A 25,228-nucleotide genomic window follows, 5' to 3' on the forward strand; every position below is an offset into this window, starting at 1 on the left:
TCGAATCGGAAGTCGACGAAAGTCAGTAGATTAGTAGAGCAATAAATACACATTAATAACTAATAAATAGATATATATTATAATAACCATTATTTATTAATCGATATTATTATTTATAATGGTTATCATAAAAGGTACCTACCTATAAAAATAAATTTATTAAATGTTTTAATTGTTTTAAACTTTTATGAGGAAAAAATATATAATATTAAAATAAAGTAATATTTTTTAATGTACAATAGATATTTTAAGTTTTAATAATATTGTTATAGGTAGTTTATTAATCATGATATTAATATATTACCTATTATAATCTACGATTACAGTTACGTATAACGTATGTACGATAAAGTTCGTGACCCGATTTTTATCAGATATCGCCATATAGGTATTAGGTAATATCATATTTTTATTTTAACAATAACATAAACAAAAGCTGTTATATATTCAAACTTAAAATTAAACTTTATAACAATTATAACTGATATTATTGAATTGGAGTTTTATAATTGTATTAGTATAAAAAAATAATATATAATAAACAATATGACCAAATATTATAGCGTTTTTTCCTCGTAATTACAAATCGCATATTGTCATTTGTTGGACCTTAAGTCGTATTCCTAATATTCTTAAATGGGTATTTTAAAACGACCGCTAGTCAGCGTGGCAGTCGCTGCTCGTTCGCCGTTAATAGTTTAATACCATAATAAATCATTACATACTAATTGACCAATAACTAATCAGTAATAGTTATGATTTAGTAGGCTAAATATTAAATATTTATTGTATTATATTATTTATCAAATACTCAGTGATTAATGAATATTTTATATTTTATTGGTAGAAAATAGCAATTGGTAACTGTGGTGAACTTTAATAAGAAATTCCAACTCTTCTGTGTTCCATTTTGATAGATCTTTTAATCACAGTGCCGTTACCGTACAATATGGAGGAGCATTGCAAATCCCTAGCTTTGCAATACGATTTGTTTGTCAACAGTACCCTCAGGTATTTGGATACAGCGACCGAGAGAGGTGAGTTATGTACTACATCAATTAGGGATTTAATTCTCATAATTAATTAGAAATTACGAATTTGAAGTAATTAAGCATATTTTCGATTCTCTGTGACAACGAAAATAAAGCCATTACTATCTTATTATTCAGTATTCTTACTATTTAACCTGTTAACCAGTGTCATTTTTATATTTATATTACGCCTATTTTATATAATTTTAGGTAAAAAAAATCGATATGGCTTATATTTTTATTTTTTGGCTTATAACATAATAGTTATGTTATATTTAACATATTGCAAACAAATTGAATTGTATACTTTAAGTACCTTATGAACAGATTTTTATTGAATCTTAATGAAAAACTAGAGAGTAATTTTACTTAAAAGTGTTATTCAGATTTTGTCTAAATATTTAAGGGTCTACTTCAAACTTTGTAGATTTATTTTCAAATATTAACTTTTGTCAATTACAATTAACCTTTATTAAATCATTAATTAATACAATTATAAATACCAACCTATATAGGTACTATATATTATTTAAAAAAAAAATATTTTACTTTGATCATAAAAAATTTAATTAGATAATATTTATATTCATTTTTGTGATTTAAGTTCAAGAAGCAATTTTACAAAGTGAATGTCGAGTTAAGTCTAGTTACAAGTTAAACTGCAGTGTAACAGTTTACTTTAAAATTATAGATGAATTATTTTTACAGATTACATGTTAAAATTAAAAGTCATTGATCAATTAACATATAGAATCAATCAAAGTGAAGTTGATAAAGATATTATCAAAAGAAACCTAGAAGCTGTCCAGGATGAATGTTCTAAATTGACTTATAAACTTAAAGCTTCCGCGCGTTTATTAGATGAAGCTCAAGTAGAAAAAGATAAACTTGTATTTGAAAAAGAAACCATGGTAAATATTATATTAGCTTTTTATAATGTTTTAATTTTTTATTGTTAGTTAAATAGTTCCCTATGTTTTTCCATCCAGTTAGTACAGGAACATATAGTGATATATATATTTTTTTTTATTTTAGAAATCTCAATTAAAACAATTACACAGTGTTTTTAAGAAACAAGATATTATAGAAAAATCACACCATTCACTATTAAATCAATCTGATTGTACACAATTAAATGAAAAAAAGACTTTTAATAACACAGGTAAATTAGTATTTATTTAGTAGTTTATTAATTTTAATATTTTAATTGAAATAAAACTATAAACTAAGTAATTACCTTTATAGTATTTATAGTAATATTTGAAAGTAAAAATACTTCATTAATATTTTTAAATTTTTATAATAAATTTAAAATAAGTATTTATCTATAATAATTGATGTCTCTAGTTATTAAAATTATTTAATTAAATTAATTGTTAACATAAAATATAGGTAGGTATAGCCTCGTGTATAGCTATAGCTAAAATACAAATAAATATATAATAGAATGTGATTTCATTTTTATTTAATTAATCACAGCAAGTTTATATTTTTTAGATGCTTTATTATCAGATCTTAGTTACAGTCATTCTGAAGATAGTTCGTATGAAAATGTTATGAAAAATTCCAAACATAATTCTGCGCCCATAAAAAAGTGTTCTACTGGCAACATTTTAAATAACTTGAACACAAAAAAATGTGAGGTAATTAAAAATATATGATTATTTATATAGGTAAATTTTTTAACATGCCTACTTCTTAATAATATTTTTATACCTAGCTGCAATTTAATTTTATGTGAATTTTGAAAAAATTTTATTTAGTTACCAATATAATTTTAATTATTTTAGATTATGAATGTGAATACTAATAACAAACAAATTGTTGCTATAACTACTTTAACTATGGATTTGGGTTCTGTTAATGCTAAATCAGTTATAAAAACTTATCCATCACCGACTTCACAAATTGCATTAATATCATCGTCAAGTGGTAATACTTTAATTTATTTTTAAATTGTGTATAATAAAGATAAATTATTTTTTATTTATAAATAGATTCTATTGAGCCAGCGTCTACCAGCGAGTCTGAAAAAGAAACTAACATATCTGAAAAAGAAAATAATATAACTGAAAAAGAACATAATTTTATTCAAAAAATTATTGTAATTCCAGAAATTTGTGGTCACTGTAATAAAAAGTTTGTTAAAAAATATCTACCGCTTTCATAATTAATCATTTATTTTTATTTTCATTATTAAATACAATAAGAAAAAAAAATTTTCAGAATCAAATTTAACAATTACATGGTTAAATGTCTGGATTGTAAAATTATAACTCATCTGGAATGTAAAGATTTTATACCTGTTATTTGTACAACTGATCAACTAAAAATGAATGCTTTAAATGTCAGTAATGTATTATTCTTGTATTGTTAACTTAATTTTAATAAATTATTATTACCGGCAGTGTGGTGTTCCACCCTCGATTATTCACTGCATTAGCGAAATCGAAAGAAGAGGATTGGATACAGTTGGACTTTATCGGGTGTCTGGTTCTAATAAAGAAGTGAAAAGTTTAAGAGACAAATTTCGTAAAGGTTTACCAAATTTAAACAATATAGACATACATGTATTGTGTTGTTATCTGAAAGATTTAATTGGAAATATTGGTATGCAAAAATATAATCTTATATCTCAAAGTGATTTATCAAAGATGATTGATGCGTTAAAAAATAAAAATAATGTTTCAAAGTCACTTTGTCAAAGTGTATCAGAATTGCCACATTCCAATCGTAACATACTTGCATTCCTCATTGTTCATTTGAAAAAGTATATTCTTATTATTAATTATTATAAATGCTTATTTTCCAAAAAATAATTTTATTTTATTGTTTAATTTTTTTTTTTTTTTTTTTTAGGGTTGCTAGTTCTTCAAAATGTAGTATGGATTATAATTGTCTAGCAATAGTTTTTGGCCCTACAATTGTTGGTGTTACAAGTACTTCCTTAGATGATTTACATGTTAAATCTGAACTCATTTTTAAAGTAAGTAACCAAGTTCATCATTATTGTTTTTAAATTTAAGTTATTGCTAAAACTGAAGCAAATAATTGTTAGAAAATTAAATACTATATATGTTGGATATTATTTCATTTAGGTTATAATAGAATTACTAAAGTTGCCTAATGATTTTTGGCTTAGTTTTTTGAAAACTAATAGTATTTCTTCTGAAGAACTATTACATAGTACTCCAACTCAAAGTCAACCACAAACACCAGGATCGTCTAATCGTTTTTTTTCTTCTGGGTAAGAAAATGAAAAAAGTTTTTAACGATTTTATTATTTTATTATTTCATTTTATTTTTGGGCAGAATAAAAAGACGAATATTAGACTCTCCAAAAAAGAATAAAATTGCTAAGCAAGTTGAATTTTAAATCAAGGATTGAATTAAGAAAATTTTTTTATCATATTAATGTTTAAGTGTGTGAGATTTATATTCATTAAAAAAAAAAATGTATTTTAAGAACTTGACTTAAACACTAAACAGTTAATTTTTAAATGATGTTATTATTACAAATTGTTTTTTGTATTACTTTACCTAAGTGATGATTTTTTTTTAAATTTTATAATCCCTAACTGAAGTATTTATAAAAATACTATTTAGTTTCTATGCAAGTATATATATTGTGATTCATTTTGTTTTTAACATTTATATGATACCAGAGTTAATGCTATTTGTTGAATTGTCAAAAAAATAAAGATTAAATTGGTTTTATATTGGTGTTTTTATTTTTATTAAATTTTATCTTTACAAAAATTTGAAACATTTTTGTTAATTTGAAATATACTTTAATTAATATTTTTCAAAAGGCGTATTACAGTTAATTGGAAAGCAGGAAAATCTTAAAATTTTAATATTACTTTCATTAACTAACTGTGTTGAGTGACTATTAATTTCAAGTAGCAACTATAAACTAAACTACATTTAACAGGTAAATTTGTAAAAGTTTTGGCTTATATAACTTAGATTTTTTCCGAAACAGTATCATAAAACTGATTTTTACTACTTCCTAATATATGAATATTTTATGAATTAAGTATTAAAAATTAAAACATTGGCTTCAAGTACATTTCAAAATAACAAAAAACAGATTTAGAATAAATCTATTATTAAAAAAAAAGGTGAGTGAGCATATTGTATATTGAATTGACCTCTATATAGTATATTTGAGCAATATCCATTCAAACATAATGTAAAATTTAATAATTATTTTTTTCGTGGTATCAATAAATATATTTGTAAATTTATATTTTACTAAAAATAAGTGTACAATTTTTACATTTCTAATTTATACACTTTTTAATAAATTACAAAATTGTTAGTTGATTTTATATATTTTAGATTTAATTTAATGATAATGCTTTAGATAAATTATAAAACGCTTTTAAGAATCAACTTGTTTTAATTATCTAAAAATGAATTATATAGCTAGGTCATAATAAAAGCAACATGGTACATAATGTAAATAAAATTATTTTATTTTATATAAGTAGTTAAAATAAAATAAAATTTGAGATGAATATCTTAAAAATATTTGTGTTATATGTAATATATTTGTATTATGCAAGTATAAATTAAAATTGTACAGTACCTATAAAGTAAAAAAATTAGTTTTTTATTTATCTATTTGATTTTACGGAATGTAAAATTCAGTCTAATGTTTTTTGCTTTTTTTTCTTTAGGAATCGAGTGATACCAATATTCATTTGTAGGCTGATTCATCATTAAAAGACTGCCATTATGTAAATCTAATTTTATAAGTTCTACTTGTCTTATTTTTTTCCTTACATCTGTATGTTTAAACACAAATTTCCTTGTCTGCCCCAAAGATATAGACGCAATGGGTACTGTTTTGTCCAATTCTACTTCATCATCTCTGTGTTCACCCATATGATCCTCTCCATTTTTATATCTTAAAATGTTTATCATAGAATAAGAATTAATTTTATGTCCCATAACATCTACTTATGTTTTTTACCTGTTGACTAGAACAAAATTGTAATCAACTCCACGGGCAGTGAATATTTTTTTCTTAAGATCGTATAACGGTTGTGGCCATGGTTGTGCTGGTACAACAGTACCAGAAAATTTATAAGATATGCCCGTGTCGCCAAATGCAACCTGCTGTCTGGGTATGGGATAATACTGTCCAAATACTTTCACTTGTGACAGACGACCGTCGAAATAACTCACATTGTGTTCCATGTAATTCAGTAGAGCAGCACTCTCGGCCGCTGTCAGAAATCTCTGGCAATAATCCAAATCTAAATTTTCAGCGACGATTTTTCGCCAGCGTGACACATGAGTGTTTTTCATAAGTTTTTCGTAAAGAGAAACTGCCATGATCAATAATTACTGAATGCTGATTAATTTGTCAGATTACATTCGGAGAGACTATGTTGAAATAAAATACTAGAAAAATATTTTGATTTTTGACTTGCAACTATAAAAATATTAATTACGAATTTTAATTTCAAAAACCTTTTTATCAGTGAAAGCAATGTCAAAAAACCCGGCAAAATATCATGTGTTTTTTTTTTGTGATAAAGTTCTATAAACTGATAGTACAAGTAGTAAAGTTATTTTTTTTCAAATAAAATAAATAATAAATGTTACAAATAATAATATGATGTATTATTATTATTTATTGTATTTACATTTAAGGTAGTAGGTACATTCACACATAAATTAGTTAGCACTTGTGAAAATAATTTAATTTGTGACGATAATATTGTGATGACATTAAACATCACCGTACACCAAATGGCAAATACTGTGAATTTTGTATTTTCATGAATAGTATTCAATGGCACATTCAAATAAAATTAAAGCTCTGCTCTCTGATTTGGGCAGATCGACCAAAAGAGGTGTAAAAAAATGTCCATCATGTGGAACATACAATGGAACAAGAACTGTAGTTTGCAAAACGTGTTATCTGTTGTTAAAACCAAATAATAAAAGAGTTTCGCCATCTGAAGTGTGTCGTTTACTTACACCTTGTTCATCTCGGGTATATTCACCACTTAAACTTGTTAAATTTACAACATTTTAGTATTTAAATGTTTAAATGTTTCAGATTTTTTCTTACATATCTTCTGAAAACATTGATTTCGAAGAAAGAGGATTCATCCATTTTCCTGATACTAAAAACAAAGAAATTAACAAACTGGATACTGGACTGTGTTTAGTCCGTTCTTGTGGTGGTCGTTTATTTGATAATAATATCCTGAAATGTCATGCAAGTTTAATTATTGTATTATAATAGTTGTTAATTCATATATATTTTGTTTGATATTAGACAAATTATTGACAAATCTAAATTTAATTTTTTTTTTGTTTAATACTTTTTAATATACGTCTTAACACATATTTTTAAACGTCAACTTCTATGTAAATATTTGCTAGACATTATTTAAACATTCTCAATTTAAGGATTTGTAAAAAACATTTATAAGATGTATTTAAATATTAGTTAAATTTTATCATTTCTTATATATAGAGTTTGGATGTTTATGAGTTAAAAATTAAATAATGCTTACAAATATGGCAAAAACATGATAAATTTTAAATTAAATATTTATTTATTTTATAAAACATAATTCATTATTTATTCAAAATACTATACATTTTTAGAAGATAATTAATAAAACAAATTTCATATTCGTGTAAGGTGTGATATCAACAGTAGTTACCTATGGGGTATTGCAAACAAGTGAATGTCTGTAAAATAATGTATGACACCACTTGTGTAGCGTGAAAAAGCACCTATACATATTATTTAATAATAAAAAAAAAAAGTATTTTTTAAATTCTAAAACGTTTAAAAATACATTTAAAAGTATGATTTTATGCAATATGAAATTCAATATAACTTTTGTCACACCAAACAGACAAATAACATATTACATAAAAGTCACAAAAATCCTAACCTTACTTAGAAAACATTTTTTATATAATTATATAATTAAGTATAACTTTACTAATGGTGTTTGTTGCTTAGGTCTTAATTCTAAAGTACAGAAAATAATTTTTCATGTCTTCATATTTTATAAAAAATATAGTAGTACTATAAGTACTTAAATATTTTAAGTTAATAGCCTTTAAATTATTGTAATTTTGTCTATAACTTTCAAGACTGCACTATTTATTAGTTAATTAACAATATCTATTTTTATTCTCTTATACTTTATATTTAGTCGTTATTTAAATATATTACAAATAACTTACATAAAAGTCAAAAATTATGAATTATAAAATAATTTAACTTTTAGATATTATTTGTTATAGGAAAGCGTCTTAAACACGAATATTCAAAGTGAACCCTGCAAACATATAGATAGTTGTTTTGACTGTAATACAATTGGTGTATCATTGAAAATCGATCAACAGGTTTTAGAATCTTTTAGAGTTCCTCAAAATGTAAAACAAGTATGTTGCTTTATTTATATAGTCAACTCTTGATATCCACATTTTGTAGTGGTGACTGGTGGATATTTATGTGTATGGAAAGATGGGTATAAATATTGGTCACAAATGTTTTTATGATATCAGAGGGGTAGTTACACGGATTATAATTATACGAAAAATGAGATTCTCTTCAAAATGAATTATATAGAAGTTTATACACCTTTAATAGACCACAATACATAAATATCTACAGTGGAACTAATTTTATGAAAAATAAACTTTTAAGCATGGAACGGATTTTAATTTAGTATAAAATTTAAAATATTTAAATATATATTTGTTTATTACTCAATAAATATATTTTTATGATATTGAAATATTTAAATTGAAAATAAGATGGAATTTATTATTAATAATACAAAAAAAATTATTTTGAATTCAAATAATCTTTATGAGGGAAATAGTTAGAAACAACATATAATTTGAAATTCTCAAATTTAAAATAACGACAATTGGATTTTAGCATTGCTTTATAATGGCTGAATGACCTCTCCACATCAACTGAAGTGATATTTGCATATTTCATACATAATAATTCTTTTGGATTGTATTTTATTTCTGAATTGTTTTTTGGGAGTTTTGTTTAATAGTATATCCCTTATCAACATTACAGCATTAAATCCTGGTTTTTTTTTCCAATATGTTTTATAATTTTGAATTAGTTAAAACTCCAAGTTCTTCAGGAACGCGCTCCAATTGTTTTATGGCATTATCAATTATTTCTAGACTCTAGTTTAATGAAATTTTAGAAGTTTCTAATTTTTAAAGTATCAATAGTATCAAATAAAAATCCAAAATTTGTGGAAATAAATGTTAAGTTGCTAAATAAATATTAAAATAAAAGTGAAAATTCTACAATAATACAGAATATGTTTATTTATTTGTAAAATATTTAAAAAAATATTAGCATCAACTTATTCAAAATGAAACATATACATAGATTGAAAATATTCCAAAGTTAAAACTACATAAATGTATTTATTTAAATTAAAGTTTGTTCCTTACACTTTTCAAACTTGCATGTTTATTTTTTTGTGATAGTTGTATATTCTAGTTAAGGTATTAAGGTATAGATTTGTTTTGTAAAATGAAGTTCAAAATTTGACTTTGTGTATGCTTTTGCAAATTGAGTTATATGTTACAAAAAGAGACATATTTGACAAATTAAAGTATTTTTTTAATTATTATTATTAAATTATAGTTTTATTCACATACTGTTTTATTGTTTTTTCCTATAGTTTTAGCTACATATTTCTAATAATTTTAACTTAGTCATTTCCAAAATCTAATAATCAATAATAAATATATTTATTTATTTCATTTTTTTTAATTTTTAATTATACAATTTTTTCATAATTATTATGAATTAAATAAAATAATTTTATATGCTTATTTTAATTGCATACATATATTTATATTTTAATAATTTTCAGTGAAAAAGTTTTAAGCCCTAAATAAACATTTAATTTAGTTCCCAAAACTATAATTGATGCACTTTTATTATGTAATTTAAATATTTTTTATAATATCTATAAATTAATTCAAATTTTCTGTAGACTAATATCAACAACCGTATTAGATAGAAATTTTTTGACAGTAAACAAATGAAAACCTATATTTAAGAAATTAGACGTATTTTCTTCAACTACTATAATTTTTTTAACTCAAAAACGTTTTGATCGCCTAAGACTTATTAAACTATAAAGTGGTAGTTTGTAATGTATTCATTTTTTAATCCAGGAAGTATGGACAAATTTTATTGATAAAAAAAAACCATATTTACAACGTGTATCAGAAAATATATTTGTAGTACGATGCAAAATTTCTACTCAAAATCCTTTGGGCTATTTGCATTGTATCATTGGAAAATATAATAGATGCTTTTGTTGTACTACTACATTGGTTACAGTTGATCAAATGGTAATATCTTGATAAATTATAATTTATATTTATAATCTATACATTATTATATTAATTATAAAAAACATTATTTTTGTTAGGATCAAATTCCAGATTTAAATACATACTTTTGTTGTCATTACATTGCATGTTTAAGTGCTATAGCAACTTCACGGTATATGGTGCAAGAGTTTGAAAAAAATCTTAATCCTTTTGTATCTGTTTCTACATTGTCTGCAACTATTGTTCAACTTGACAATTTGCCAAGTAAGTGTATTATCTTAAAGATAATAAATAACTAGTCTTAAAGAAACTACAAATATAAATTTAGTTTAATTAACTACTTAATACAAGTACCTCTAGTTTGTAAAAAGAACAGAAATATAATATCATGATTAAATACATAATTTATAGTATTAAGGATGTTTAATTTTCTGTCTTGAGTCCATATTCTTTATTTGATTATATAACATTTATTAGAACAAATAAAAATGAGAAAAAATGATTTATTGCCAAAAATTGACAATAGTGTGTAATGGGATAGGGGATATTTGCAAAATCACCAGTGTGTAAATCATTTATATATCTATATATATGACTCTCTGAGTATATTTCCTACTTGATATTAGTAAAAATAACAACTGATCAATTTTTGAAAGTATACATTTGCTCTTTTCATGATTTGTGTGTTACATTCTTTATAAAATGTAATCACTTGTAGTATTTTTTTTTTCTATCATAACGTCTTATAAATATTTAAATGTTTTTCAAAAAAAAGATATGTTTGTTTTAGATGTTCAGGTTGCAATGGCAGAAGAAAGTAATGGGCCAGTCACATTTTTTGATGATCAGATGATTATCACTAGTGAAACTTGTGTCTTAGAAAGCGTTACTCCTAAATATCAAAGAATAGTTCCAAATATATTATCAAAAGTATTAATTTTAATTTTAATATTAAACATATCAAATATTCTACCCTGATTCATGATTAGTAAAATAATAAATAAATAATGGTATATCTTATATCACATTAATTATTTGATTTGAACATGAAAACTTAAAATATATTTTATTCTGATGTTTTATAAACTGTATTAAACTAATATTAAAAATATATAATTTATTTTTTAGAAACGATCTAAAAAATCTCAAAACAACTCAAGAGTAAAGAAGAAAAGCTGTATGATATTGATTATTTTATTCTAGTTTATAAATATTTTGTAATTGAATTTATAAATAAATTGTACTTAGGTCATGAAGAACCACAATTCATAAATCCTAATCCTGTATTAAGTTTTGAAAAATGGATTTCTTCCGTTACAGAACGCATTAATCAAGAAATGCATTATCAATTTGATGGTAATCCACCAACAATGGTGTTTCATATTCATAAGGTTAGTAATACATTTTTTGATATATTCTAGAAAAAAATCAAGAACAAAATTGTATATTAATTTAAATGATAAAATATATTTCTAAAGCTTTCTTGTTATACCAAACAAAAAATATGTAAAGAATTTTTTTTTTACAGATGTTTTTTGAATGTTTGCGAGAACGTATGTGTGTGGCTTCTGAAAAAAAACGTTTACCTAATTATACTTTAGTCTTTATGAAGCGTGACTCATTACCTTTAGGCACATTCACAAAGTATACTTGGCATATTACTAATATTATGTTAGTGAAGAAAATTTTTGAAACACCTTTAGTACCTCTTAAGATTAGTCGCAGTTTCATCAAAAACATTGATGGTACATATGATGCATTTGAACGTGAAAAGTATGACAACATAACAACTGATAAATCTCATCAACCAATACAACCAAATGATTTGAAGACATTTTTGAAAGTTGGTTAGTATATAAGAATTACAGTTGTATGAATTTTTGTAAATGCACGGCAGTTATTATTTATAGAAATAATGTTTAAAGAGCTTTTTGTTTTTTAGGTATTGTCAATGAACATCAAAAAGAACCAATACCATTTATTATCGAGTGGATTCCTGATGTTCTTCCTATAACTGAGATTGGTGAATTAAGACTGACATTCAAATATGGACATATGCCTTCAAAAGAAAACGCCTCTTAATACTATATATTATTTTGAATTTCAAATAAATCATAAACTTAAGTGTTGTATTCATAATATATCAAATCATTAAGCAAATGATGTTTAGAATTTAAATCAAATTTATAATTTTTATACTTTACCGGTATGTATAAGTAAATAACCTTAATATTTAAAATATAAGCATGTAATTGCAGATGTTATAAAATATTATTTTAATACTGATGCATCAGTTCTACACTTTTATAAAACTGAAAAATATTTTATATTCCCCATCGTTATCAAAGTGTTAGTATTATGTATCCATTTTTTGTTTTATTTTTTTAACTTTATAGCAATGTTTATTGTATATATATTTATATATAATTTATAAATGTTTGTAATTATATTTATATTTAATGTATGGGCAGCATAAATTATATTTTTGTCCATATTAAAGTTTAAAATTTTTTATTGTGTTCAGGTCATTATGTTATTTTTTTAGTATCAGATGTAAATCATAATCCGTTAGTATTATGAATAATTTTTTTTTTATATAATATTTAATAAATAATAATAAAATATTATCACAGCATTTTGTATAGACTTTTTAGGCATATGATTATTGTGTTTTTCTTGAACTGAGATTTATTTTAATATTTATTTATTGATCTTTATTTTATAAGACTTTATACCCGACAAGCCATTGTTTCATTTTATAATCAATATCTAAAAACTGCAGTTTATCTTGGAACGAATATAATATTATTCTGGCATATTATAAATTTTTCTTCGTATATACTACATAACAATATTATGCCAAACATATTTTATTTTACCAATAATCAATTTGATTGACTTACATTTTATCAGATACATTTACATAGTATACTTAATATTCTAATATATACATATAATTCTAATGTTTTTTTAATGTTTGCTCAGTCATTCAGACTTGGGTTTTTAGTATGGCAATTAATACAATTAAATTTACTTGTTTATCCAAAGAAAATAAAAGCTATCGCACAAAATCATTATTTATTTATAAAAATAAAAAAGAAAAATACAATTTTTTAATCATATTACATATCCAAGACTCGCATCTTAAACTCTAAGCATGGACATATGGTTGAAAGAAAAAACAAGGCTTATTATATTTAAGGCAAACTGAAAGATGCTGGTATTAAAATTTAGAGAATCAAAATAAGTTTCTGGGTATAAATTGAAAAGAGAGTAGAGATTAAGCTGTTATAATATATACCCATTTAAAACCTTAAAATAATGAAAATACATTTTTAATCATTTTATTCTATAGTTGAATAATGTATGAATTATTGTATTTATTAAAAATAATGTAGTATTATTTTTATTATTAAATGTAACACGATGAGTTATTGAAAATATGTACATTTTTTATCAATTAACATATTATAATAAATATGCAGCTATTTATACTATAATAAGACAATTTTATTGAATATTTAAAAATGTTTATTAGTTGTTTTTGGTGACCTGAGTAATATTAATCATAAAAATTACTGTTATTTAGTACATCCAATATATAATTTACTTATTTCTTAAATTACGCTGATTTTCTAATGATTTTCCACTTTCCCAAATTTCTTTATTAAATTCATTTTTTCCAGAACACAAAGCAATTAATCTATAAAACAAAATAATTGATTAAATAAACAAAAACTATCTAAATTTAAGTTGGAAGTTTCAAAATGTACCTCGAAATCATCATAAAACGATGCAAGTCATCGCCAGAAACATTTTTGGGATCAGCTTTTCGCATCTCTACATAATCATTTTCAATAACCTAAATAAAAAATAAAATTTAATTGATAAATTATATTATTTCACAATAACTTTATATTTAGTAATATACTTTTAAAATATCTTCATCATAGTTAAAAGGAAATGTTGATATTATTGCTATATATTTTCTTAATTTATCCAAAAGATGTAACTGACTTTTTAAGTAGTCATTTACTGACTTCATTGTCTCTTCAATGTCAGAACAAGATGGATCTGGTTTCAATACAATATCAATATCATACTGAAATTAAACATGTTATTAAATATACATTTTAAATCTATTGGTAACTGGTTAGTTATTATGTTACAGGTAGAATAGATTTTCCAATTGATAATGTTAATACTGGTATTTGGGTTTCATAGTCCATCCCATAATAAGTGAAATCATATTTCATTTGTTGGTTAGAAATTATATTTTTTAGAGCTTCCAAATTCAGCATTCCTAAAAAAAATTATAATACATAATAAAAAAAAGAAAAATACCAACATTAATATTTTTGTATTCTAATACTTTTTTTTTAATTAAGAAACTGGCCTGATTAAATAATTTAAAAGTGGATAAGATAACAAAATTAAAATTACAAGAAATAATAGATAGATTATTCAGAGAATCAATAAAACTAATAAAACTATTGCACTAGAAGCAAATAAATGGGCAGTTAAAAAAATGTGTGTAATGTAAATAGCAGAGAAAATAAATTCAAAGATAATAGGGGATGTTGAAAACTATAAAAAATAACTACTAAATTAAAATACATGTGACTAAATACTCAAGTCATATTTTTAGTAGTAAAGTAGTTGCTATAATACTTTTGTAAATTTCAAATTTATATTGGCTTTTTTTGTCAGCATAATAAAATTAAAATTCTATTAGACTAAAATAGATAATATGAATTGTAATCTGTTTCTTAATTGAGTTAATCATTGAATAGAAAGATACATTTTAAATGTAAAATTATAGTAAAATAATCTAATATATATATATATATATATATATATTAAGCAAAGTAAATTACCTTTATTATCCAAGTTTCCTGGCTGTAATTCTGTTTCATCTAAAACCAAATGTGTCCTATCTGATAACTGTAAGAATCCATTCAACAGTCTATTGGAATTATAACATTTTCTAAAATAAAATAAAATTTTATTTATTTATAGCATTCTGTAACTAATGTTTAATTAATTAATAAAGGGTAAAGATAATTTGTAATACCTCAGATATTTTTATGAACTACGATAGAGGTTATCATTAACATCAATAATATAAAGTGCCTAGTAAGTTTTGAAGCACATTATATGCATAAACATAGTTGAAAGTATTTTAAAATTTTTTTAACATTCTGTACAAGTTGATAATAAAATAAAATATATTACCTTGGAATCATATTCATGTTGTTCAAAGTGTGTATTTGAATTGGTAAATACTCACTTTTAACAACCAAATAAGATATCAGTGAATATAAAAGTTTTGTGTAGTTTTTTCCAATACTTTCAGGTATCCCACGAATATTTAATGAGAGTTTTCCAGGAACTAAATTGTGTTGTCTATTATAGCTATATAAAATGATTAAATATATACAGAAAAATAATAAAATTATTAGCCTGAAAATCAAATAGAAAAAAAATGTTATAATTAAAATTAATTATACATACGTGGTAGATACAAGGTAAAATAGTAAATAATCAGCCACTAAAGAATCTCCTAATAATGCTTGAGTTAATACTAATTTTAACTCTGCGTGAATATTTGAAGCTTCATTCCAGATTGAATTATCTGATTTATAAATGTATTAGCATTATAATAATTACATATACAAATTAATAAATTAAACATAAAAAAAAATTAACTCACTTGTTTCTTCAATATCTGAAATTAAAGTTTTTAGTAATTTCAATTGAACGGCATGTATACAATGCGTTTCTTTAGCTATTGAAGATTGTTCTTGTACATTTTCATTGTCCTCTTGAATTGTACGTCGATCAAGAAATCCTACAACTTCTACAATTTGATTGACCTTAAGTTCATTAGTATCAACATCTTCAGGATATACCTAAATGTTTAAATGTATAAAAAGTATAATATGATGAGAAAATGACAAAATTATACTTACGAAAATAAATATTTCTTTTGAGTACTTTTGACATGCTGGATCAAGACGAATTCGTTTATTCATATTATCTTCTCTAAATTAATATATTTTGTTTCAATAATAATTTTATGTTAATAATTTTATAAATATTTAATTATTTACATACAATTGAGCCTCCACATTCTGGCTTATATTAGCTACATCTTTGGCCCATTCATTCAATCCTGGAATTGGAATACAGGCAATAATTTGTCGTTCCATCAATGTTTTTCCAAATACAATTTCTTCTCCGGGCTATAAAAATAATAAAATATATAAATAAATATAACTCCTCCTTTTTTTTTTGGCAAATGATTATTATTACTTGAACATTTTTAGTGCTGCTATGATATTTTGCTCGACGTGAAGCAAGTTCTTCATTCTCAGAATTAATAATTGTAAAACTGCTACTATAATATTCTGGATTTAACATATCTTGTATCATTCCTTTAAACCGTACAAAACTTCCAAGAGTTATTTTATCATCAAATAATAAAGGTACCTAAAAATTATAATTGTTTTCATAAAATGTTCACAATAAAATAAATATCTTGAGTATACCTGAAATAAGAGTAGTATAGTAACTAAAAACAAACCCCACAAAACATTCAATTTTTAAATTAGATACTTTTAATTAAAAAATATTAGGTACTTTGTATGAGTACCAATTGGCAATTACCTACTTAGTAGGCAAAATATCAATTAGGAAAAGTACATTAAAACATTTTTTATTTAGCCATGTTTGTAAAATTATATTTTTTTTAAATTAGAAGTCGATAGATATAATGAGGGGTATTATCAGACAATAATTAATTATTCTCTCTATTTTTAAAAACTAATTTTTGATGCTTACAGCTTTTGCTTATTAGTTAAATTTTTTTTTTTGATTTTAGGAACTAAATAATAAGTTATAATTGCTGTTATATTATCAATTATTATTTGCCCCAAATGCATCAAACATAATTGAAGTAAAATAATATATTTTATAAAAATTTATGTTTTAGTCAAATATAACTTCATATTACAAGTCATGAGTATAATTAATTATAACAAACAGTCTAGGTTTAGCTAAGTTTTATTCATAGAAACTTTCACAACATATATAAATGAAAAAAAAATTAGTATACATTTTGTTTTTATTCGTAGGATAGACAATTAATTAATTTCAATTACCTTCTCCCAATTTCCAGGTTCATTCAGAGTTTTCTTGCATTTGTCTTCATTGTCGTTCCAAATATCTGCAGTCCACGTATCCATACTACTAAATGTGTAATAAGTTGGTGAGATTTAATAATTATAATAAATGTAAAGAACAAGAAACAATAAATTAATGATTAATTAAGTTATAAACAACTGTGAAGATTATAATAAGGAAAAAACGACGCACGGCACAGCAGTAGGATGGAAGAAATATAGATTACACTAAGCACAGGTTACTATCTAGTATCTAGAGTTAGAACACAGTAATCCGTACGGAATTAAAATTTTAAACTCAGATCTCAATAGGCGTTTCATTCAGTATTAAATATTCTTTAATAACAATTTATCATCAGAAATCAGAATAAGGAAATGTGCTATCAATTTAAAGTTTTCCCTCGCTTTTTCTTTGTTGATCGCCATGGTAAGATTATATATACGGTATCGTACAAGACCACGGTATAGAAGATAATTATCTTCTATACCGTGATAAGACCATGAAGTGCTTTCACCTATTATTCCATGACTTCTAATTTATTTTCTAAGATCTACCCGTGATACAGATAATACGAATTACGAGATCTTCTTTAGTAGTTCTCCAGTCTATAGTCCACAACATAAGCACAACTAGACCTCTAAAACGTGGGGTGCTAGAACTGTTTCAGTTCATCAATTGATGATATTTCACTAAAATAATAATAGTTAGGTATAAAAAACAAGAGATGCTAAATACCTTTTTGCACCCAATCACCCCCCTTAGTTGCGCCACTGCAAAGAAAGTGAGTTCTGTCCATTGATGAATTAAGATATTATCTTAATTTATGGTTTTGTCCCTTTTTATCAATCTTATTCCGATGAAACATTGATAGAATTTGGGGGTGCACAGTCCATATATTATTATGTATATCCTGACGTCATCATCAGTTAAGACTAGAAAGACATGTTGATAGATAGCGTAAGTGGTATTATATAAAAAAATCCCATCATTTTGGGTCTTCGTATTTATGACCTATCTATTTTTATAATTTTGCACTTGTACACTTGAATAGTTGAATAGTTACACTTTTTGACAGAAAAAAAAATCAAATGTTCCATATCACTGCGTTACGGGTATACAACAGTCTATGTAAAATAATAATACCAATGATTATTTACAAACTAATTCGTTAGTTATATTTAGGGTTCGGACTTCGGAAGTTATAGGAATTGCATATTGTTCGATTTATACCAGACAAGCTAGAAATTCAAGCTATAAGATATTGAGTTAAAAAATTGAAAATTAAATAAAAAATGTTTGTATAATTTGTCGATTTAAAAGAAAAAAAAGTACATATTTTTTGATTTTCATACGCACTTCATGCACATTTAATTTAAAAGTTTGCATCATTACTTTAGAGAAACCTAAACGTATTACTTTTCGGTAAATTATTTAAAAAAATACATTTTAAAACTATTTGTATCTACTTTACTTATTTCAATACAGTATAAATGCGTATAATATAAATTTAAATTGAAACTATAGGTAGATATTTTTTAAAAAAAAAAATATTACATTATCTTCAATAGATAGCTTTTTAAAATTGTTCAAGAAATTTAGCTAACTTAGAATTAACTATATTTAATTTATATAGTAGGTATGAACTTTTTATTATTCAAACTAGTTTAGACCCTATTTATATTTCTAAATTGTGGATTTATGGTTATAACTTATGCGTGATAATACGCATTAGTATATTTAACAAATTAAGTTATATTATAAATTTAATTATTCTATTTACACGTACTATATGTGAATTGAGTTGGTTGTTTTAAGAAGGTGGTTTATCATTGTATCACTTTACCTAGTTATAGTCAATCGTGTTTATTTTCTATTAATTTATAAATAAATAAATATATGAATGAATAAAATGATAAAATAATAATTATAAATTATAAATAAGGATAGGATTTAAGCACAATTTAATGACAAAACAAATATTAATCTACATGCCTATAAATTCATTTTTATAATTCAATATTATTATCGTTTACAAATAATATGAATAGTATTGTTACCAATTGTTTGATAGTTAAATATTTTTTACGAACATTAAAGGTATTCGTAGGTTTATAATAACAAACTATATTTCTTAAAATGATAAACGAGTGCACACTTTACGTTATATACATTCATTAGGCATTTATTTTATGACGAGATATCATCATGCAAAAAATATAAATAGATAATAATATTATTTAATATTATAATAAAGCATTTCAAAGTACTTATTGAAATACACATAGACGTTGCAGCATTATTGTAACGAATAAAGATTTATAACTAAACATTATTGAAATTATTTACTTTTTGGTTCCAATTTATTACATAAATAAACTAATTCTTATTAAAAATATTATAAAATAACGTATACCTAAATACCTAATAAATAATTTGATTTACCTATATTTGTAATATAACGTACATATATAAATAGTGAATTCGAATTATAGGTCAAATGAAAACATTAACCTATAAGTTAAGGGTGTTAGAGAAAGTTATTCGTTTTCTAAAAGGACATATGAGAATATTGTGATAGAGATGCCAAAAAAATTGTTATAGGCCAATATGCGTAATTAATAGAAAGGGACAAGTGGGGAGCGAATGTGAGTTTAAATAAAACACGAGCACCATATGACTGAGTATGGCTAAGTTTAGTGTTTCGCTAGCCGATACATATTGTATTTTTAAACCTTCAAGATCCAAGAACCACAAGCAACTTGGTCTCAGTAGCTCAGTAGTGTTCACCTTCTCTTGGCATTAATAACGACAACAGAAAACAAACAAAATGGTTAGTACACGACTTTGTATTACCTAATATTTTAAATTTGTTCTTAAATAATATAAACTTAAATTTTAATAAATGAAAAAATAATTTATGATGTGTAGGTATAACTTACTCGCGAATAACCTTCATGTTATACTATTATAATATATTAAATAATATTATATCAAGTATAATATTTTATTGAATGATTTGAATGCATAATATTAAATACATTGAAGATGATTAATAATAACTACCTAATTATTATGTTAGTTTTATTAAATAATATCATGTAAGCCGTACAATTACAATAAGAGAACAAATATAAAACGGCGTTAAACAATAATTAAATATTGTATTTTAAATTTTATTTTACAAAGAAAAGAAAACATTTGTTTGATTTGTTCATGAAAAATAATAACAAGTAATGAAGAATTTCTATCAAATTATCCATAAATTAATATTTATACATTATAAATTATATTTTTCATAAGAATATTAAATATATCATATTTATATTAATAAGTGTACAAGTAGAAAAATTATTTAAAAAAAATGTATTCAATTTGGTTATTGTTTATTCGTCAAATATCTTTACCAAATAGAATTTTTAATATATATATATATATATTTTTTATCAATGTATATTTTCCTAGAATGTCTTGGCCATTAAAGCTACACGAATTTACATTAATAAAAATTTTGTTTATTTTTAACATAAATAGGCTAAGACCATTATTATTATATTGTTTAAAAAACAATATTTATTTTTACTATGTTAGACGTAGGTAAATTATACAATGCACAATGCACTGTATAATATAAGTAATAACTGCATAACAAAATATAAATGATAATTTATATTCATTAGTTATCTATTATATCTGTCTAACCTAATTTTAAAATCATTCTAACAAGATTATTTATGATAATTATTAATTTTTATTGTGAAAACTTTCTCTAAAATACTCTTGTGTACCTTATAAGTTTTGTTTTTAATACAAATATGTTTAACTATATAATCAATTCAGACATAAATTATTGTTTTAAATTGAATTTTAAACATATTCGGTCAAACATAAAGTTGGCAATAAGTTTTGCTCATTATCTGGACTTAGCTAGATTTATATTTAGAATATGGCACGTATATGAAATCACATTGGCAAAGTTCCCAAATTACGTTGTAGGTATTTCTAAAGTTAGGAATTTCATTGAACTCGTCTGCCTAAAATAAGAATGGATGAGACTATATAGAAACAAATATGATACAATTTTAAGGATAATATTTAATAATATATCGTTGGCCAGTACAAAATATGTACAATAATAACGTATTAGTGTATTCATATTTAATTTATTGGAATTTATGCAAAGTATCTCTCAACGGGAGGGGGGGCGTTAGAAAAAATATTTTTTCAAGTAGTAATAAATTATATTAATTAATTTTTAAATGATAAATTGATAACATAGTCATCATTTTTAATATTTTGCCCTTTTTATAAATATTCTGGAAATTATTTTTGATAAATTATATGTATATGCATATCTATTATTTTGTACCAAATAATAATACACAATTTTTTTGTATATTGTCGAATTTGTTGAAATATTATTAAGTTGTAAAATATATTATACCATAAATTTCGGGGACAAATTAAATTATATATAGTAAATATAACATTTAATAATCACCCTAAATTATAATTTTATATACATACAAATATTTAATTATTTTAAATCGATCGAAGATTTTCTTAATATTTTCATTGATAGATGTAATATAAACATATTATAAACTTCCATTCTTTATTTAGGCTGACAAAGAGAAGGTAAAGAAGAAGAAGGTAAAGAAGGAAGAACCAAAAGAAGCCGCACCAGCGGAAGAAGCACCAGCACCAGCACCAGCCGCTGAACCCGAAGCACCTCCTTCTCATTCCAGCACAAAACACAGTAGCCGTAAAAGTTCATCCAAGAAAGTCCGCAGGTCTGGCAGTAATGTGTTCTCTATGTTCACAACCCAACAAGTGGCCGAATTCAAAGAGGTAATATACCTAATCCATTATATATTTATATGTATATATTGTATATATTAAAATCGTATAAGTTGTTTATGATTTATAAATAATTTATTCATTAGGGTTTCTCGATGATGGACTGGGATAAAGATGGCATTTTGGGCAAAGAGGATTTGAGAGCCACTTGGGACAAAGTTGGAAAATTAGTCACAGACCCTGAACTCGAAGCTATGTTAGGCGAAGCTTCTGGCCCAGTTAACTTCACCCAATTATTGACCTTGTTTGCAGCTAGGATGTCTGATGGAGGTCAGTAAACTGTTAATATTTTCAATGAGACGATGTTATACAATAATAATAACCACAAATTAATATCATAATTTAATGTATTAATTAGGTCAAACCGACGACGATGAGACGGTTATTGCTGCCATCAAGTCGTTCGACATCGAGGGTAAAATCGACAGCGAAAAGTAAGTATATACATTTAAAATTCTTCAATTTCAAGGTTTTTAATTGACAATTGTATTTTTAGGCTGAGGTACGGTCTATTAAACTGGGGAGACAAATTCTCCGCCCAAGAAGTCAAAGATGCATTTGACAACATGGAAATTGACAAAAAGGGAATGATCGACACCGAAGACCTTATCTCTATGGTTTTGGGATCTGGTGACGATGAATAATTTGTATTTATTTTAAATCAATAACCAGTTTTTAATTTATTTAATATCCCTAATTTTGCCCAACTTGTGTATCAATTGGTAGGTAACAAATGAATAATTTGACGAAAGTTAATATCGAAATAAAAAGGAAATCCTCTCTATACTTAACTTTGTATTTTATTCATTATTGTACTAATGTAGTTATGTCATATATTACGACTATTCGGAAAATATGTCTAACATATTTACGTAAAATTATGTACATATATATAGAATATAATTTTAATTCTATAAAGATGCAGTGCAAAACGTGATAAAACATCTAGCTATTATTATGTCATCGACATTTGTTGTCTTTGAGTGCTATACATAAAAATATACTAAAATATAAAATATAAACTATTATATATACCTAAAAAATACCTACTTAATATTAATGGTTTGAGGTACGTACGTAGGTATTGTATAATATAGAAGCTTTATATTATGACGTTTAACTTTTTTCGTACTTATGTATATATAACTTCTGTTATAATAAAATGTGAACGGATTATCTTATTATTTATTATGTAACGGTTGTTAATGTTATAAATATTAAATTTGTAGATAATATGATGATAAAGTGTCTAAAAATTAAGAACTCAATATAGTCATGTATAAAATACCTTTTTATCGTCTGCTGCAGTGCCATGAAGTCTGTTGACTGTCACAATTGATAATCATTGGCAATAATGTTTGTTTATTGGTTAGGTATTTTTTTAAATTAAAAAATTTTTTTAACATGAAATGACGACGGTGCGACCCTAACGTCCCAGAAACACGCTGTTTGCAGGGTACTCTTGGTGTGCACGTTATTGACGATCGGAATGGTAGCATGCAGTACTCTTATAAGATTATAGATAATATTTTAATTCGTCAGACGGTTGGTAACCGCCAATATCTGGTCGTTTAACACGTATATTGCACCTAAGGCCTAAATGTAATAAACTGTATGGTCGTTAGAATCTACATTTGGTGTTCGAACGACTGTTCCGTCTGATTCTGTCTACTCGCTCGACCGCAGACTTCACGTCCCGATATACTACCTGACATCCCAAAATAACGTTATTGGATATGACCGCAAATATCATCTATTCTGGATGCGGTCCAATAACTATACATATACATTATACAAAGCGATGTTCTTCGTTTATTACTTGGTTCTGGTAGTCACGTTGGAATCCATAATGTGCTATATGAAAAATACGAGAAAACAACGATACAAATTGCTCTGCCTTACCAGCTACCTATCTTAAGTTCTTATAACAGATGTATATTAAATTTAGTAAAAATCATATTACATGAATTATATTAATAATTAATACTTGTTAGTTGTCACAAATGACAAATAGCTGGTAGGCAGTATAAGTTCTGTTTTGCAACTATTGATAATAGTACAAGGGGCCATATATTATAATATAATATTAAATTTCTATATAACTTCTATTATACCTAATACCATATCCATTGATAATTTTTATATCATTACTGAAAATCAGTAAAACGTATATAAAATTATATTTATTTATTTTTTGATAAATCTTATATGCTCATATATTAGGTGTCGGCAAACTGGGAAAACACAGTAAAAAAGACCGCCATAAAGTTATACTATGTTTTGAGAATTTCACTGACTTAATTTCTATCAAAAAATGAAACAATAAATGTTGACCGTTAGTTTGAAATGTTAGAAAAATTAAAAAAAAATAACTTCAAGAGAAGAAGACGATTATTATGCTCAGTAAAATATATAAAACTGTTGCGTAACTATGCAACTCCACAGTCGCAGCGGGAAGAACCAAAGCTTGGTTAAAAAATACAAGTTGGATGTATAACAACAGTACAACATCCGCCATAAAATTTTTTTTGTTTGGTACGTTAAAGACAAAAATCAAATTCATCTGGATAAAAGTATACAACAAATCATGTGTATGACATATTTAAATAATTATAATGACGAAATAAATAAATTGAATAATACAATATGTCAGACAAAACACAATCAAAACGAGTGTTTTGTTTAAAATCAATTGTTTTAATGTATTCAGTTTCTGTATAACTGTTTTAAGTCATTTCGGAGATTATTCATTTTGAATAAGAACATTTTACAATAATAAAATA

General features: G+C 24.3%; 5 protein-coding genes across 5 annotated transcripts; 3 read left to right on the forward strand and 2 right to left on the reverse strand.

Annotated features, from left to right (window-relative positions):
• Positions 1-767: 767 nt before the first annotated feature.
• Positions 768-4,599, forward strand: LOC113548957 (rac GTPase-activating protein 1-like). The gene is made up of 11 exons (XM_026950071.1): positions 768-1,037; positions 1,740-1,942; positions 2,067-2,193; positions 2,529-2,674; positions 2,822-2,963; positions 3,029-3,170; positions 3,258-3,378; positions 3,440-3,801; positions 3,891-4,017; positions 4,130-4,278; positions 4,344-4,599. Exons 1-11 carry the CDS (start codon positions 950-952, stop codon positions 4,405-4,407), a joined length of 1,671 nt encoding a protein of 556 aa, XP_026805872.1. The 5' UTR covers positions 768-949; the 3' UTR covers positions 4,408-4,599.
• A 1,009-nt stretch (positions 4,600-5,608) lies between these two features.
• Positions 5,609-6,491, reverse strand: LOC113549492 (DNA oxidative demethylase ALKBH2-like). The gene is made up of 2 exons (XM_026950819.1): positions 6,013-6,491; positions 5,609-5,946 (listed from the first exon to the last, which is right to left on the reverse strand). Exons 1-2 carry the CDS (start codon positions 6,375-6,377, stop codon positions 5,658-5,660), a joined length of 654 nt encoding a protein of 217 aa, XP_026806620.1. The 5' UTR covers positions 6,378-6,491; the 3' UTR covers positions 5,609-5,657.
• A 121-nt stretch (positions 6,492-6,612) lies between these two features.
• On the forward strand, positions 6,613-12,764 carry LOC113547897 (uncharacterized protein C2orf42). The gene is made up of 10 exons (XM_026948473.1): positions 6,613-7,044; positions 7,111-7,272; positions 8,322-8,462; positions 10,242-10,421; positions 10,502-10,667; positions 11,194-11,333; positions 11,532-11,580; positions 11,652-11,794; positions 11,932-12,250; positions 12,346-12,764. Exons 1-10 carry the CDS (start codon positions 6,841-6,843, stop codon positions 12,483-12,485), a joined length of 1,644 nt encoding a protein of 547 aa, XP_026804274.1. The 5' UTR covers positions 6,613-6,840; the 3' UTR covers positions 12,486-12,764.
• A 1,157-nt stretch (positions 12,765-13,921) lies between these two features.
• Positions 13,922-17,650, reverse strand: LOC113548740 (mini-chromosome maintenance complex-binding protein). The gene is made up of 12 exons (XM_026949780.1): positions 17,567-17,650; positions 16,719-16,895; positions 16,521-16,648; positions 16,376-16,448; positions 16,117-16,315; positions 15,918-16,038; positions 15,639-15,818; positions 15,281-15,390; positions 14,573-14,706; positions 14,335-14,505; positions 14,177-14,265; positions 13,922-14,106 (listed from the first exon to the last, which is right to left on the reverse strand). The coding sequence occupies exons 1-12, from the start codon at positions 17,648-17,650 to the stop codon at positions 14,010-14,012; spliced, it is 1,563 nt and encodes a 520-aa protein (XP_026805581.1). The 3' UTR covers positions 13,922-14,009.
• A 2,611-nt stretch (positions 17,651-20,261) lies between these two features.
• On the forward strand, positions 20,262-23,236 carry LOC113549534 (myosin regulatory light chain 2). Its single transcript, XM_026950887.1, has 5 exons — positions 20,262-20,418; positions 22,209-22,436; positions 22,532-22,715; positions 22,804-22,879; positions 22,942-23,236. The coding sequence occupies exons 1-5, from the start codon at positions 20,416-20,418 to the stop codon at positions 23,087-23,089; spliced, it is 639 nt and encodes a 212-aa protein (XP_026806688.1). The 5' UTR covers positions 20,262-20,415; the 3' UTR covers positions 23,090-23,236.
• The last annotated feature ends 1,992 nt before the right edge of the window (positions 23,237-25,228 follow it).

The sequence above is a fragment of the Rhopalosiphum maidis genome, chromosome 1 (assembly GCF_003676215.2).
Source record: "Rhopalosiphum maidis isolate BTI-1 chromosome 1, ASM367621v3, whole genome shotgun sequence".
Lineage (NCBI taxonomy): Eukaryota > Metazoa > Arthropoda > Insecta > Hemiptera > Aphididae > Rhopalosiphum > Rhopalosiphum maidis.